Genomic DNA, 13,372 nt, shown 5'->3' with positions numbered 1-13,372 from the left:
CTACGTGTTTTGGAAGATACCCCTAAGACTCTATATTTTCAGGATGACATTTTAATATATGGAGCAAATGTAGAGGAACATGATACAAACTTGAAAAAGGTACTTAGTAAACTAAAAATGGTGGGTTTGACATTGAGAAAGGATAAGTGTCAAATTAGAGTAGATTCAGTTGATTATTTAGGGCACACTATTTCTAAAGATGGGTTCAAACCTAAAACTTCACTAGTGGAAGCTGTTAAGAAGGCAGAGGCACCAAAAAACAAGGAAGAATTTAAATCTTTTCTAGGCCTTGCTGAGTATATGACAAAATATGTCAAGGGATTCTCAGAGATATCATATGACCTAAGAGAGTTACTGAAAAACCACACACCTTACAAATGGATAGAATGTCATGAATCTGCATTTCAAAGGATTAAACAAGCCATTGTAACAGCACCATTCCTGGGTACTTTCAATCATGAAAGGAAGACTATTCTTACTACTGACGCGAGCAAAAAAGGTTTGGGAGCCACTTTATCCCAAGTGGTTGATGGTAAAGAGAGAATTGTAGCATTTGCTTCTAGGGCTTTAAATAAGGCAGAATCCAATTACTCAGTAATTGAAAGAGAAGCTCTGGCTTGTTTCTGGGCTATAAAACATTTTAAATTCTTCCTTTGGGGTACACAATTTACTTTACGTACAGACCACAAACCACTAGTTTATGTTTTCTCTACAAAAAGTTTCTACAACTGTACACCTAGAATTGCTAGATGGGTTTTAGGCCTGGAAAGCTTTTGTTTTAAGATTGAGTATCTACCGGGTAATAATAATTGTGCTGCGGATTTTCTATCTAGAGTACCGTTGACTATAAATGAAGAATATGAGACCCCGGAATACCCAGTAATGGTTGTTTGTACTCTGGCTATCAGTGAAGAAGAATGGAAGTTGGCTGATCATAAGGATGAATCCCTATCCTTATTGAGAACATTAGCGAAGGAGGGATGGCCGGAATTTAGGAGGGATCTGGACGAAACACTAAAAAACTATTGGGAGGTTAGACATGAAATAAATGAAAACAGAAATTTTGTTTTAAGAAATGATAAGATAATACCACCGGCAGGATTGATACACAAAATTATCAATCTGGCTCATGAAGGTCATTTAGGCAGGAGCCTCACAAAAGCTCGTGTTAGAGAAAGATATTGGTTTCCTAATATGGACTCTATGATAGAAAATGAAGTAAAAAATTGCATTAAATGTGCGTGCAGTGACAAAACTAAAATTATTCGTAAAACTCCTATATCTCCTGTGGCTGTACCAGACAAGCCTTGGACAAAATTGGCATTAGACATCATAGGGCCTATCAACATGAAAGGTGTTGTGAAACTTTTTGCTTTAGTACTGATTGATTATTACTCGCATTGGATTAATGTAAAAATGGTAAGCCAAATCACCACTGAATCAGTTATAAATTTCCTTAAAGATGCTTTTGCTATGGAAGGAATACCCGCCACCTTGATCACTGACAATGGAGTTCAATTAACTTAATCAAAAATGAAAGATTTTCTTAACTCTTTAAACATACACCACCTCACTACAGCGCTATATTGTCCCAGGGCAAATGGTTTAGTCGAAAGGACCAACCGCATGATTAAAGAGTGCATCCAGTTAGCTAGTGTAAACCAAATAATCATTGAAAATGCTATTCGAGACATGTTATGGGCGTACCATTCTACTCCAAATTCAGTTACAAAAATCTCTCCATTTTCTGCTCTAAAGGGCAGGAAACCAAGTACCAAATTCTTCCCTTCATGGTTAGGTGGAGGAGGAAAAAGTGATGCCATAACTCCACAATTCAGACTTAGAATAGAAAATCATCAAAACAATTACAAAAAAAGATACAATACTAAACATGGTACTAAACAACGACAGTGGAAAGTGGGGGATAAGGTTTATGTTAAAAATCCTGTAAGGGGTTTTTGTCCGAATATGCGAGGCACTAAATTTTCCGGTCCTTTTGATATTGCCAAAGTGAAAAACAATGTGGTTACGTTAACAAATGGTCAGTGTTGGAGTATGGACAGGATTGTCCAACAGCCATCAGCCCTCGTGAGGAGTGAAGGAAATTCCATGGAGAATGGCGAGAGTGAGGAGATTCAGCAGACGTGACGCCGGTACAGAGAGTACCAATAGAATTTTTTTTAAAACATCGATGTAGTGTATGTCAAATTATCTATTGAATGTATATATTTAAAACATCAATGTAGGTATGTCAAATTTATTATTGAATGTATATATTTTTTATCACTTTGTATATATTGTGTGTGGAAGGGAAGATGTGTTGTAATTTAGTTGTAATATTTTAAGGTAGCAACATGTAATTACATATAGGCAGATTTTGTTAGATTAGAGGTTATGACATATTTAAATATAAGTGGTACGTTCCCCCCTCACCTTCCCTTTAGAATGGAATGTTCTGACTGTTAGGTAGAGGAGTTCACAATAGAATGTTGGGAGAGAGAGCTGAGAGAAGAGGAGATGTGAAGAGCTGATGAGGAGAAGTGGAGATGAAAATAAAGCGTGATTCTAAAGAACCATTGATCTCTTTTCATTATAACACTTATCGTTCAGGCTCTCATATTGTCACACCTAGATTATGGGAATGTTCTATCTATGAGTTCTCCATCATATGTCGTAAAGAGACTGCAGGTGGTACAAAATGCTACAGCCTGCCTACTGATGGGCACTCCCAAAATCTGCCAAAGCAGCCCTGCCTCTCTTCATTGGCTTCCCATTGAACAGCGTGTCAACTTTAAAGCCATTTGTTTCGTTCACCGGGCACTTCATAAAAAGGGTCCACCTTTCTTAGGCAGATTGTAACTCCCTATATTCCCTAAGGATCACTTTGATCCTCATCTGCTTCTTTGATGAACATCTGTCGTATGAAAGAAATCAAGATGGGGAGGCAGTTCTTTTGCTTTTAAAGCAGCTAATCTTTGGAACTCCCTCCCACTGGAACTCCGCCAAGAGAACTCTGAACTCTCCTTCTGTAAAAAGTTGAAGACCTTTCTTTTCCCTCTATAGCCTTTCAGCTTTGCCTGTTTAATGGTCCTGCATCAGCGCTGGGAAGCCTCGGGTGTCCATGCACTCAATAAGTTCTAATAATAATAATAATAATTTGTCAACTGGTTTTGAGCTGTTCTTCCACTCCACGCTTCTGGGTCGAGTTCTTTAATTTAAGAGTCCAGCGGTCAAATGTACAACCATTTTTTTTTTTTTCTTTTTCACAACTCGCAATTTCTGACTTTGCGCAAAGTGCACATTGTGAGTCGCAAAACAAAATGTACAACAGTGTCTAAGACACTGTTAGCGATTCCCAAATTGGACGCAAGGGACCTGTCTCATTAATATTCTTGAGCTGGGTTGCAATATGCGACCCATTTTGGGAATGACCGCACTCGCAGTGATGGTGGCCTGCTGAGGTCAGCATACCACCATGTCTGTGAGTGCTTTTTAAGTAAAGCATGTTTTTTTTTTTTTTAATGCAGCTCATTTTCCTTAAATGAAAACGGGATGCATTTCAAAAATAAAAATGTTTCATTTTCATTTCTTCAGAGTAGGCAGTGGCCCCTGGGACCAGTGTCCACTTTGCCTGCTTTGAAAAAATGTTGGCGCCGCCATTAACACAGGGGAGTTGTCCCTTGGGGACCCCTTCCTGTTTGCGAATGGTTGACCACCAATTTGAAATTAGTGGTAACTGCGATTGTTTTGTGACCACATAAATGGTCACTAAACAGGCGTACATGGGCCTGCGAGTCGCTGTTGGGAAGGGACACACTTGGGACGCCCCTTCCTAATAGCGAGTCACAATCCCTATTTTGCAAGTAGGTACAGGATGCTGACTCAAAAAATAGGGATGGTACATCATTCAAGGCCATTTTGTGGTTGCAAAAGGCTATTTTTCATATTTTGTGACGTCAAAATAGATTTGTACATCAGGCCCTTACTGCCTTAATGTAGCACGAACTCTCCTTAGAGTAACAGTTGCATTGTTAAAGTTTTGAGTGATACAAACGATTGGAGAACCAATAGAAAGGCAAATTCTGCATGCTTATGTCTAAATTTACATGTAGAGTGCAAAATATATTGCTCAGATGCATGAATATCCACCAAGTTTTGACACTGTGTTCACAACATTTGGAATGTACGTTTCTCTGACACTCATAAGAACATAATTGTTCCCACCCGACTCACAATAATACAGTATAAAATTATAGTCCAGCTGGTAGAGTTTTCTCACTCGTAAGTTGTACATATTAAAGTCCATGTATCGGTGTTTGGAATTTGTGGGCACTGTTGACAAATTTTGTGCTCCTAAATTTATTTCATTTGTGTCGTTTGGTTAAAACTTTGAATTATAGGACACGTAAGCCAGGCCAGTAGATCATATATATATGGCACATTGTACTATCACGGTAGCAAGTCTTTTTGGTTCGTGTTTTTAATGATGTCAGAAAGCCTTTAGCTATTGACTAAAATGGAATGGTTGCCTTCTACCTGCTGTTATTCAGCATCTGAGACATCTTAATAGAAAAGATAATTTCAGTACTTTCATAATTCCCTTCAGCCCATAACATATTGCATCTATCTGTATCCTCACAGCTGAGCTAACAAACACTGAAGGTGTATTGCCTAGACTCAAAAAATAATGTGTGCAAACCCCATGTCTTCCCCCATTATTGTCCCCAGACCACACCCTTTTTTTGAGGGATAGCGGGGGGGGGAGAGGGGGAGGGAGGATGGGGTACAAAAACATCATATCGCAGTACTTTAATTTAATAAAATGCCAGAGAGACCTCTGGTTGATCATAAATCTGAAGTGTTTCTAATTCGTTAGTCGGTGTTTTTCAGTAAAAGGCATCGCCACCTACACACAATGTGGATTAAAAGGGGGGCACTGTCCTCGGTTGAAGTAGAGCTCTTCCTTTAAATCATTATAGTAGATGATTAATTTCTTTTTCTTTGAATATTTATTCATTTCTTTTATATTTGCAGATTATGCAGCTGCACAGTTGCGTCAATACAACAGGTTGACCAAGCAGATTAAACCTGACATGGAAGAATACGAACAGTTACGAGAGAAACAGTAAGTGAACCTTTTTGTTCATGCTTACTTTCCAAACAGAATTCAAATAACAACTGCAGTACCATTTTGGGGCAGGATAGTACTGAAGATTGGATACTGGGCAAGCTGTGCTTTGATACCATGTGCATTGGCATTGCACAGCACTGGTACATTTAGCATTGCAATGTCGCTGTGAAGCGATTGTGACCACTTTTTAATATGTGATACACCCATTTCAGAACCTAAAATGTATCTGTTTTATGCCTTTTTACCCCACTGCACTGTGATGCCCTTAACTGTCTCCAGGTAGTTGAGAGATGCAGTGGTAGAAGGTGTAAAAGTGAGCAAGGAATACAATAAATCATATATAAAATGATACTTTTTCATGCCTTTTTATGTTTGCACTATTACATTTTTATACTTCAGAATCTTCCCATCTAGCTGTCTGAAAGGTGACTAGTGGATATACTTTAAGCCCAACTGCTTATATGTTTTAAGATTGTTTCTCATGTATGAATCTCTGATCAAATGTGGTTAATTTTCAAAAGAACTAAACAAAATGCCAAGTCTGAATGACCATGCCTGTATTGAATATCCGTAAGCAAGTAACCATCTAGATCTACCAGCCAGGAAGTTTATCATAGTAGAAGCTCCTGGATCTACTTTAAGGTCATCCTATCTAACTGTTCATTCAACATTGTGAATACCCTTGAAGATGTGTAGAACAGTGAAACCAAGGAAATTTATTATTTGCTCAAATGCTTTGAAGAGATGCATTAACGTGCTGCATAGGAGCACCTTGTAAAATATTCAGTGTCAGTGGGCTGCAGGCCAAGGAATGATGGAACATATTGCATCTTACCCATTGTGCTGCTGCACAACTGAAAAACACTGCTGTTGTGTCCAGGCAAGCTTGGGCAGGTGGCCATAAATTTGACTTCTCCGTAGTGAAAAACAACCATGCATATCTTGTTACTTAAATTCTTTGTACACTCCAATTGGCCATTCCTGTTATATTGTGTGTATGTCATGTTTCGTTAGGACCCCCCCCCACCTCCCCACCCCCCCCCCAGGCTCTAATTAGCAATGGTAGGTGCTGATATCTTCACATTTCATCATTGCATGTAGGGGCTTACCGATTTCATGATATAGCATCTCTAATCGCTGACTTTGATTTTCCTAGAGGGATGTTGCACATCTGAGATAGATGGTGGCAGTTTATCATTATAGAAAGACAATAAAGACTACCTTTAATCATCGAGAAAAGATGAAAAAGACTTTAAGATTGTATTTCCACTGAACTGACAAAATGCATGAATGATTAGGGGGATTTATGGACTCTGGTGGCTACTTGTATTGTTTTTACCTGACCACTTCATATAAAGATGGAAGTGACATTTTATTTTTAATACTACCAGGGTCACTGATCATTTCTTACTGATTAACAGCAAAATAACAAGCACACAATCTGTAGCTGTCCTACTTTTGGTATTGCAGTGCTCTGGCAAACCATTACTGAAGTGGGATGACTGGAAGGATGCTTTTGATACATATTTGGAAGCCGTGGGAGGTAAGTATTTGTTGGGTATTAGAAATTAGCATTGTCATTGCACAGTTTGGAAGAGAAGTGAAATGATGTGAAACAGGGAGTTAAAGGCATTGTAGGAAAACCACATTACCAAGGTGAATTCTTTTTTTTTAAAGACAAAAAAAATAGAATTGATGCGCAGGATCTTGGCTAACTGAGTCTTCGTAAGACCTAGTTAGTAAGTCTTTGTGAGACTAAGCCCTTGTATCAATAAATAAAAGCTTCACCAAACAAGAATTTGAAGTTAAGAACCATAATGGTTTATTCAAAATTAGATTCTTTACAAAATTAAAAAAGATTGTTATTCAAATCTTGGGGAGACAGTATATTAAGTCAGAATTAAATAAGGCAAAGGGATCAACATAAGGTCTGCTTGCAAAATAAACAAACAGCCAGAACCAAAGTATAGTTCAGGAAGAGGACTGACAGAGTCTGCCAAAGAGGGCACACAAGGCTCTTAAGTTTAAGTCAAATTACACAATGGTGCCGGGTCTGCACTGTTAAAAAGGCAGGAAAAGTCTAAATATAAAACAGAGGTCTAAGTGGAATGTGAGATGACTGTGCATTTCATAACAGCAATCCAATAACACATTTAAATTCATTGTATTTATCAGCAAGCACACACTATGTAGAGCTTCCATTTTGCTTATTTATTTTTTAAATGGAAAGGCACACTGAGTCTTTCATTGTAAAACAAAGGTACACATTTGTTATGACTGTATGCCAATGCACGCTTGTCTATGCCTGAAGCCTAGCAGTGCTAACCTTAACACATATCATTTGTGCATTCATTTTTAATTATTAAAACTCTTCGATTTTCCCCACCACCAGTGATTTCTGAAATAATCACTACATATCTACTCTACACTACCACACTTCATTAATTATTGTTGACTCCTTCAATTCAACCTTCTGAACGGTCTTCAATCAGTGATATATCAATGCTTTGAGGTCATCAAGTTCAACCTCCTTTCTTCTTCTGGTTCTCTTCTTTTCACATCCATGTTTCAAATCTCTCCTAATACCAATAACAACCAAACATTTTAATATTAGCACTATGTCCATTAGGCTGGATTGAAGAATGTCAAACAAGGAAGTATAAATTCACCACAATTTCAAATAGTACTATTAAAAATAAAGATTATAAAATCTATTGTTAAAGCCAAGCAAAATAGTTAATTACATGAAGCCATCTTCTTTCTATCAAAACAGTCTTTCAATAAAATCTCAGTTTTGAAAACAAGGTACGAAATTGAAAAAAGAAAATATGGACAACTAGAAAAGTAATCTTTAAAAAAAAAAAAAAAATGTATTCAGTTATAATCTTCAAAGATGTTAATGCGGGCACAGAAATATAGATGAGAGCAAATAATTCAATAAATTCAGATGTTCGCCAACATACGGGCCGAGATAAAGACAAATAATGGCGCACAGATTTCATTTGAAATGTTCACAACAAACTGTGTGGCCATAAAAACCCTTTCATCAGCTAAACATTTCAAGTATTTACAAAGTTAGTCTTCTTCAGATGCAGGCATATTCACACAAAAACATTCTAAAAATTTCAGATCCATTTCTGTCAGCAAAAATAATTCAAATTTAATCATCCTCAGATTAATTTCATATGTCAGTTCATGGAGGCTGTTCAAGCAGAAATTGATAATCACTCAAGTCAGTGTCTCTTTCTCCTGACACAGTTTTTGTGAGAAATTCCCATTTTGGAGTTGTGTATTTCTTGTTTGGCACTCTTACTCTTGTTGAGCTTCTGACTTCACGTTTTTCAGACTCGTCATTTAGATCGGTCACTGTTTCTGCTGATTTATCTTCATTTATCATTAGACTGAAGCCCTCATTACCACTTTGGCGGTCTTTTCGCAAGGCCGCCGAAGACACGGATGCCAGAATACCGCCTGTGTTGGTGGTCCGAAAACCTCCATATTACAAGATCAGTCGGATTTGGCCAACGGCATAAGAAAGGCTTTTCCATCGCCAGCTCCGCCACACTAACAGGACACAACCCGTATTACGATACGTTATATGGCGCAGTGGTTTCCTGAATGGCGGTGCAGTGCTGGCGGTGGAAAACGGTGAGACCCATCCCCTCCCAGACAACTCCCTCACCAAGACAGGCAGGTGAACCGCCCGAAAGGGGGGGTGGAGGGGCATGGGGTGTTGTGTGCATGTGCCTGGTGTGTGCGTGTATGTGTAGCGGTATGGGCATGGGTGTGCATGAGTCTGTTTCTGTCTGTCTGTGTATGTGTGTGTATGTATGTGTGCGTGGACAGTGTGTCAGTCCGAATGGAAGGGGAGGGGAGGTGGGTTGTCGGGGTGCAAGTGCGTGTGTGTTTGTATATAAAGGGGTGGGGTTATCTGTCTTGAGTGTATGTTTGTGTGTTAATGGGGGTGTCTGAGTGAGTGTGAGCTAGTCAGTGGGGGTGTCTGGATGTATACGTGCGGTTGGGGGGTGTCTGCATGTGTGTGGATGGGGGGTGTCTGCATGTATGCGGATGGGGGGTGTCTGCATGTATGCGTAGGGTAGGAGGGTGTTGAGGTGCGAGTGAGTAGGTGTGTGTATTGGGATGCATGCAAGTGGGGTACATATGTGCAAGTCTGGGAGTGAGTGGGGGTGTCTGTGGATGTGTGCGGATGAGGGGGTGCATGTGTGCAAGTCTGCGAGTGGGTGGGGGGTGTCTGGATGCGTGCGGATGAGGGGAGGTGTGTGGCTGGGGGGGGTGCAAGAGGATGGATCAGGGGGGTGTCTGAAGTTTTGTGGACATGTGAGGGTGCTTGTGCCATCGTCAGGAATGGAGATTCCTGTCGCCAGGAGCGTTACCACCAGTGTTTTCGTGGTGGTGCGACCGCCACAGAAAGCCTGGCGGTGTGCTGACTAAAAATACCGCCGACAGTCTTACGGCTGCCGCCGGGCCAGAGGTGCTCATTTCTGGCCCGACGGTCCGACTACCTTGGTGGTACTGGCGGCGTTCTTTGAGGCGGTTTGTCTTCAGCCAAACCATCAAAGTCATAATATGGCTGTTTTTGCCGCCGGCCCAGAGTGTGGCGGTCTTCAGACCGCCACACTTGTAATGATGGCCTGAATCTTTGCAGTGCTTCTTTCTCACAACTTCAGACCATTTAATTCGGATCAAGCTCTCACCTTATGTTTTGTTTTCATCACATGCCTTTTTTCTTTTTTTTTTTTTTTTTATCTGGGACACTTTGATTTGCTCTTGTGATAACCTTTTCTTATTTTTGGTAGCTTTGAATACAAGCAGAGTTTTGAATGGGGTATCGATTCTAACACTTGTTTTTTCCAGTTTGAATTGTAAACGTTTGATTTGTGTTTTTTTTTTTTTTGTTTTTTTCTCTTTCTTGAACTTGTTCTTACCCTAGATCCACATTGCAACTCAAGCTTGACTCTGTGGATGAGTGGTTGATGGCAATACTTCTTCATCTGTAGTCTTTCTTTGAGCTGCGTGAATCCAGTGTGGCCGAAATCCACACTTCTCAGCAGTGTTTGGCATAGATATAACTTTCTAAGGCCCCTTCCATAGAGGGTCAAGACAGGTCTTTCTTGTCTGTTTTCTTCACCACACCCTTCGGACTGTAGGTTAAAGCACTTGTTGAAGATGTGATAAGCTACACCTGGCGAGAGATGGACCATGCTAAATCAGCCAAACCTTTGCAGTTATCCAGAACAAAACAAAAAGTAATATTCAGAACAGCAGCTGAAGGAATACCAGGAATCCTCATGGGGTGTTAGTCTTGCACCCTTATTTGGGGTGCTTCTCATGCCAAATGCAATCAGAGGAGGCACATCTTGCAACTTCAGCGAGGTTGAAGAGCAGACTTTTGTCAATTTTGGTTTCATGATACTGTTTGCTGTTTGAACAACTCCTTATGCTTTGGGATGGTAACTACAGTTGAACCTCTGCTGTATGGTCAGTGCCATGCATAAGACGCTCAACACTCAATTTTTAAAATGAGCTCCTCTGTCTGATTCCAAAGAAGTTGGCAGGACAAATATAGGGGTCAGTTCCCCCAGTAATAGCTATGGTCACATCTCCTAGTCTGGAATGCTTCACTTCACCTGCTAAATAATCAGATGACCTCTGAAGTATAACGTTAAACTTTACAGGGAGACATAAAAACAAAAAAAACCTACTTTTAATCATTTAAAAGGTCCTGTGATTTTTCCATGTGATTCCTGGTCATACGTGTCTTTCTAGCAAGATTTACCTGCTGACATTTACATATCTTTGACACAGATTTTCAGGAATCATTCTAAAATAAGGATTAAACCAATACATCTTAAGCATCAGCCATGCCATCACATACATGTGCAGATCTGTGCATGTATCTTGCCATCTGTATTAGAATTAAATCTGTCAGTACACATCTTTCATCAGCTGACCTCCACAGTTCAGTATTTCTTGCTTCCCATAATTCATTTTCATCCTCTGGTACTTCACTTTTTAAGTCCTAAACTCATCTAAAGTTTCATTTGACAGTGATAACAATTGTTTTAGTTCAGCTGTAATGTACTAGTCACCAGCACAGCATTTTCCAGCTTCATCTGTGAAGCTGTTGCCCATTCAAACAATGCCTTCTACATTATTGTGTGCTCCATGTTTTACAACTGCAATTTTCTTTAGTAACTATAGAGCATTGTACAAATCTAGAATTTGTGGCCCATTATTGATGGGTGTTTGAGCAGTTGTCACAAAACCCATTTGTGAATACAGGTGTCCAAAATCATGGTCCACTTCAAAACATACTTACTGTCCGGGTAGATTGTAACACTTAGTTGGCCACGGAACATGCGCTTGTAATTTTAATCAGTTCTGCTATTGATTGTTGTAGTTTCATCACACAATTATGAAGTTTTCCACAATTTGTTACTGTGCGGACTGCATATATTGCTCTCCTTGAATTATTGTGTCACATCAATACAGTTATAGTCCCGCTCCTCAATTTCATTATCCTTTTCTCCATCTTTCCTCTCTGGCAAATGCAACAGCGTAGCATGATTCGGAGTATTGTGACTTTTAAATCGGTTTTTGTCTGCCGCTATAATCGTTTGCTCATACTTAGTCAGGTTGCTATTTGTGTGATGTTTTTTGGGTGTACGGGTTATCAACATCTGAACTGAATGTGGAACAAATACTATAATTGTACATTCAGTTACAATTGCCTCCCTTTGTTCACTTGCCAAAGACGTTGCTGCAATATTTTTCATGCAACCTGGTGGAGCAATGGCTGCTGGATCCAGTGTTGCAGAGAAATATGCAGTCGGCAGCATGTCTGCTCCATGCTGCTGGGTAAGAACAGAAAGTGTACACCAATCTCTTTCATAACAAAGTAAATAAAAAATAATTCTCGTAACTGAGCATCCTTAGAACAGGCGCACTACACAAACTGTATCTCCACTCTAAGAAACATTACATGCGTTCATCGTCCTGGGACACTGGATCGCCAACATCATTATGTGTCATGCTCAGTATAGGCTTTACAATCAAGATGATGTTTGGAATCCACTATCAACAGTAGCAAGTCATTCCTAGAAACCTCCTCACTTCTCTTTTTTTTAGTTGGTAGGTTAATTTGCAGAATCTCAAATGCCTTTTGAACATTTCCCGTCTCAGTTTGGTGTCCCAAATAAATTAATTCTTTCTGACGGTTCTGTATTTTAATAGGAAACACTTTATGCCCATTTTCTGCCATGTGATTTAGCAAAGCAATTGTATTCAGCTTACAGCCTTCCTTAATTTCAACTGCAATAACCAAGTCATAGATACACTGCACTAGTACTGAGTCACAGGCAATTTTAACTTTCCAAATACTTCTGCAGTGTTTGGGAAAAGATTGAAGGACTCTCTGTATAGCCTTGTAGGAGCCTGCACCAAGTGAACAGTATATTTTTGAATTTCAATGCAAAAAGATACTGACTGTCCTCATCAAGAGGCATAGAGAAAAATATTTGACACACATTGGTCACCATGAAGCACTCTGCACTAGCCGAAACCCGGAAACAAAATCACTGCTGGATTTGGTACCACTATGCAACATGGAATCACCATATCATTTATTTAGTGTAAACCCTATATTATTCTGTATTTACCACTAGGTTTGTTCAGGACCATTATGGGTGAATCACATGGACTACCTATGATTTCATTTAAAATACCCAGCTCACTTGTTTTATGAATGCCAGACACGATCCCCTCCTCAGATTCACAGGATAAGACTATATTGAAGCTTGTGAGGATAGACTACATTCGGTTTTACAGTAATAATGCATTGTCCCTCGACTCTTGATCAACTTGATTTATTTTCCTGTGAAGTCCCAAACCACCTCTTTCACAGTATACCTCACATCTGGAGTTGGGTCCTCTTTTGTAAAACCTGGAAATTATTTATTCTTTGTAACTTGTGACTTCAGTTTAAATTCAATATTGTGATCTTTTGGTTAAATGCCTTGCATAAAGAAATCTCGACTCAGCAAATTCACTGGACTTGTCTCACTAATTATAAACTCATGATTAGTAATACTTTTATCAGGGCATTTGCTGATGGCTTACTAGTCATTTATTTATTTGGAATGCCTACAACTTGGACATCTTTTCCCGACAGGGGAAGGTTGAGAACTTCGACCTGGTCAAACCCTGGATCTTGTAGCACAT

The 13,372-nt window shown here is 39.5% G+C and overlaps 1 protein-coding gene across 1 annotated transcript in view; it reads left to right on the top strand.

Moving 5' to 3' along the window:
* SYF2 (SYF2 pre-mRNA splicing factor) overlaps positions 1-13,372 on the top strand; it is a 108,098-nt gene that overhangs the window by 50,539 nt on the left and 44,187 nt on the right. Inside the window, exon 5 of the mRNA XM_069211809.1 lies at positions 5,035-5,125. Coding sequence (XP_069067910.1) covers positions 5,035-5,125 — 91 coding nt within the window. The remainder of the gene's footprint in view (positions 1-5,034; positions 5,126-13,372) is intronic.

Source organism: Pleurodeles waltl, chromosome 10, assembly GCF_031143425.1.
Source record: "Pleurodeles waltl isolate 20211129_DDA chromosome 10, aPleWal1.hap1.20221129, whole genome shotgun sequence".
NCBI classification, from domain to species: Eukaryota; Metazoa; Chordata; class Amphibia; order Caudata; family Salamandridae; genus Pleurodeles; species Pleurodeles waltl.
This window is presented reverse-complemented; position numbering and strand designations above follow the sequence as displayed.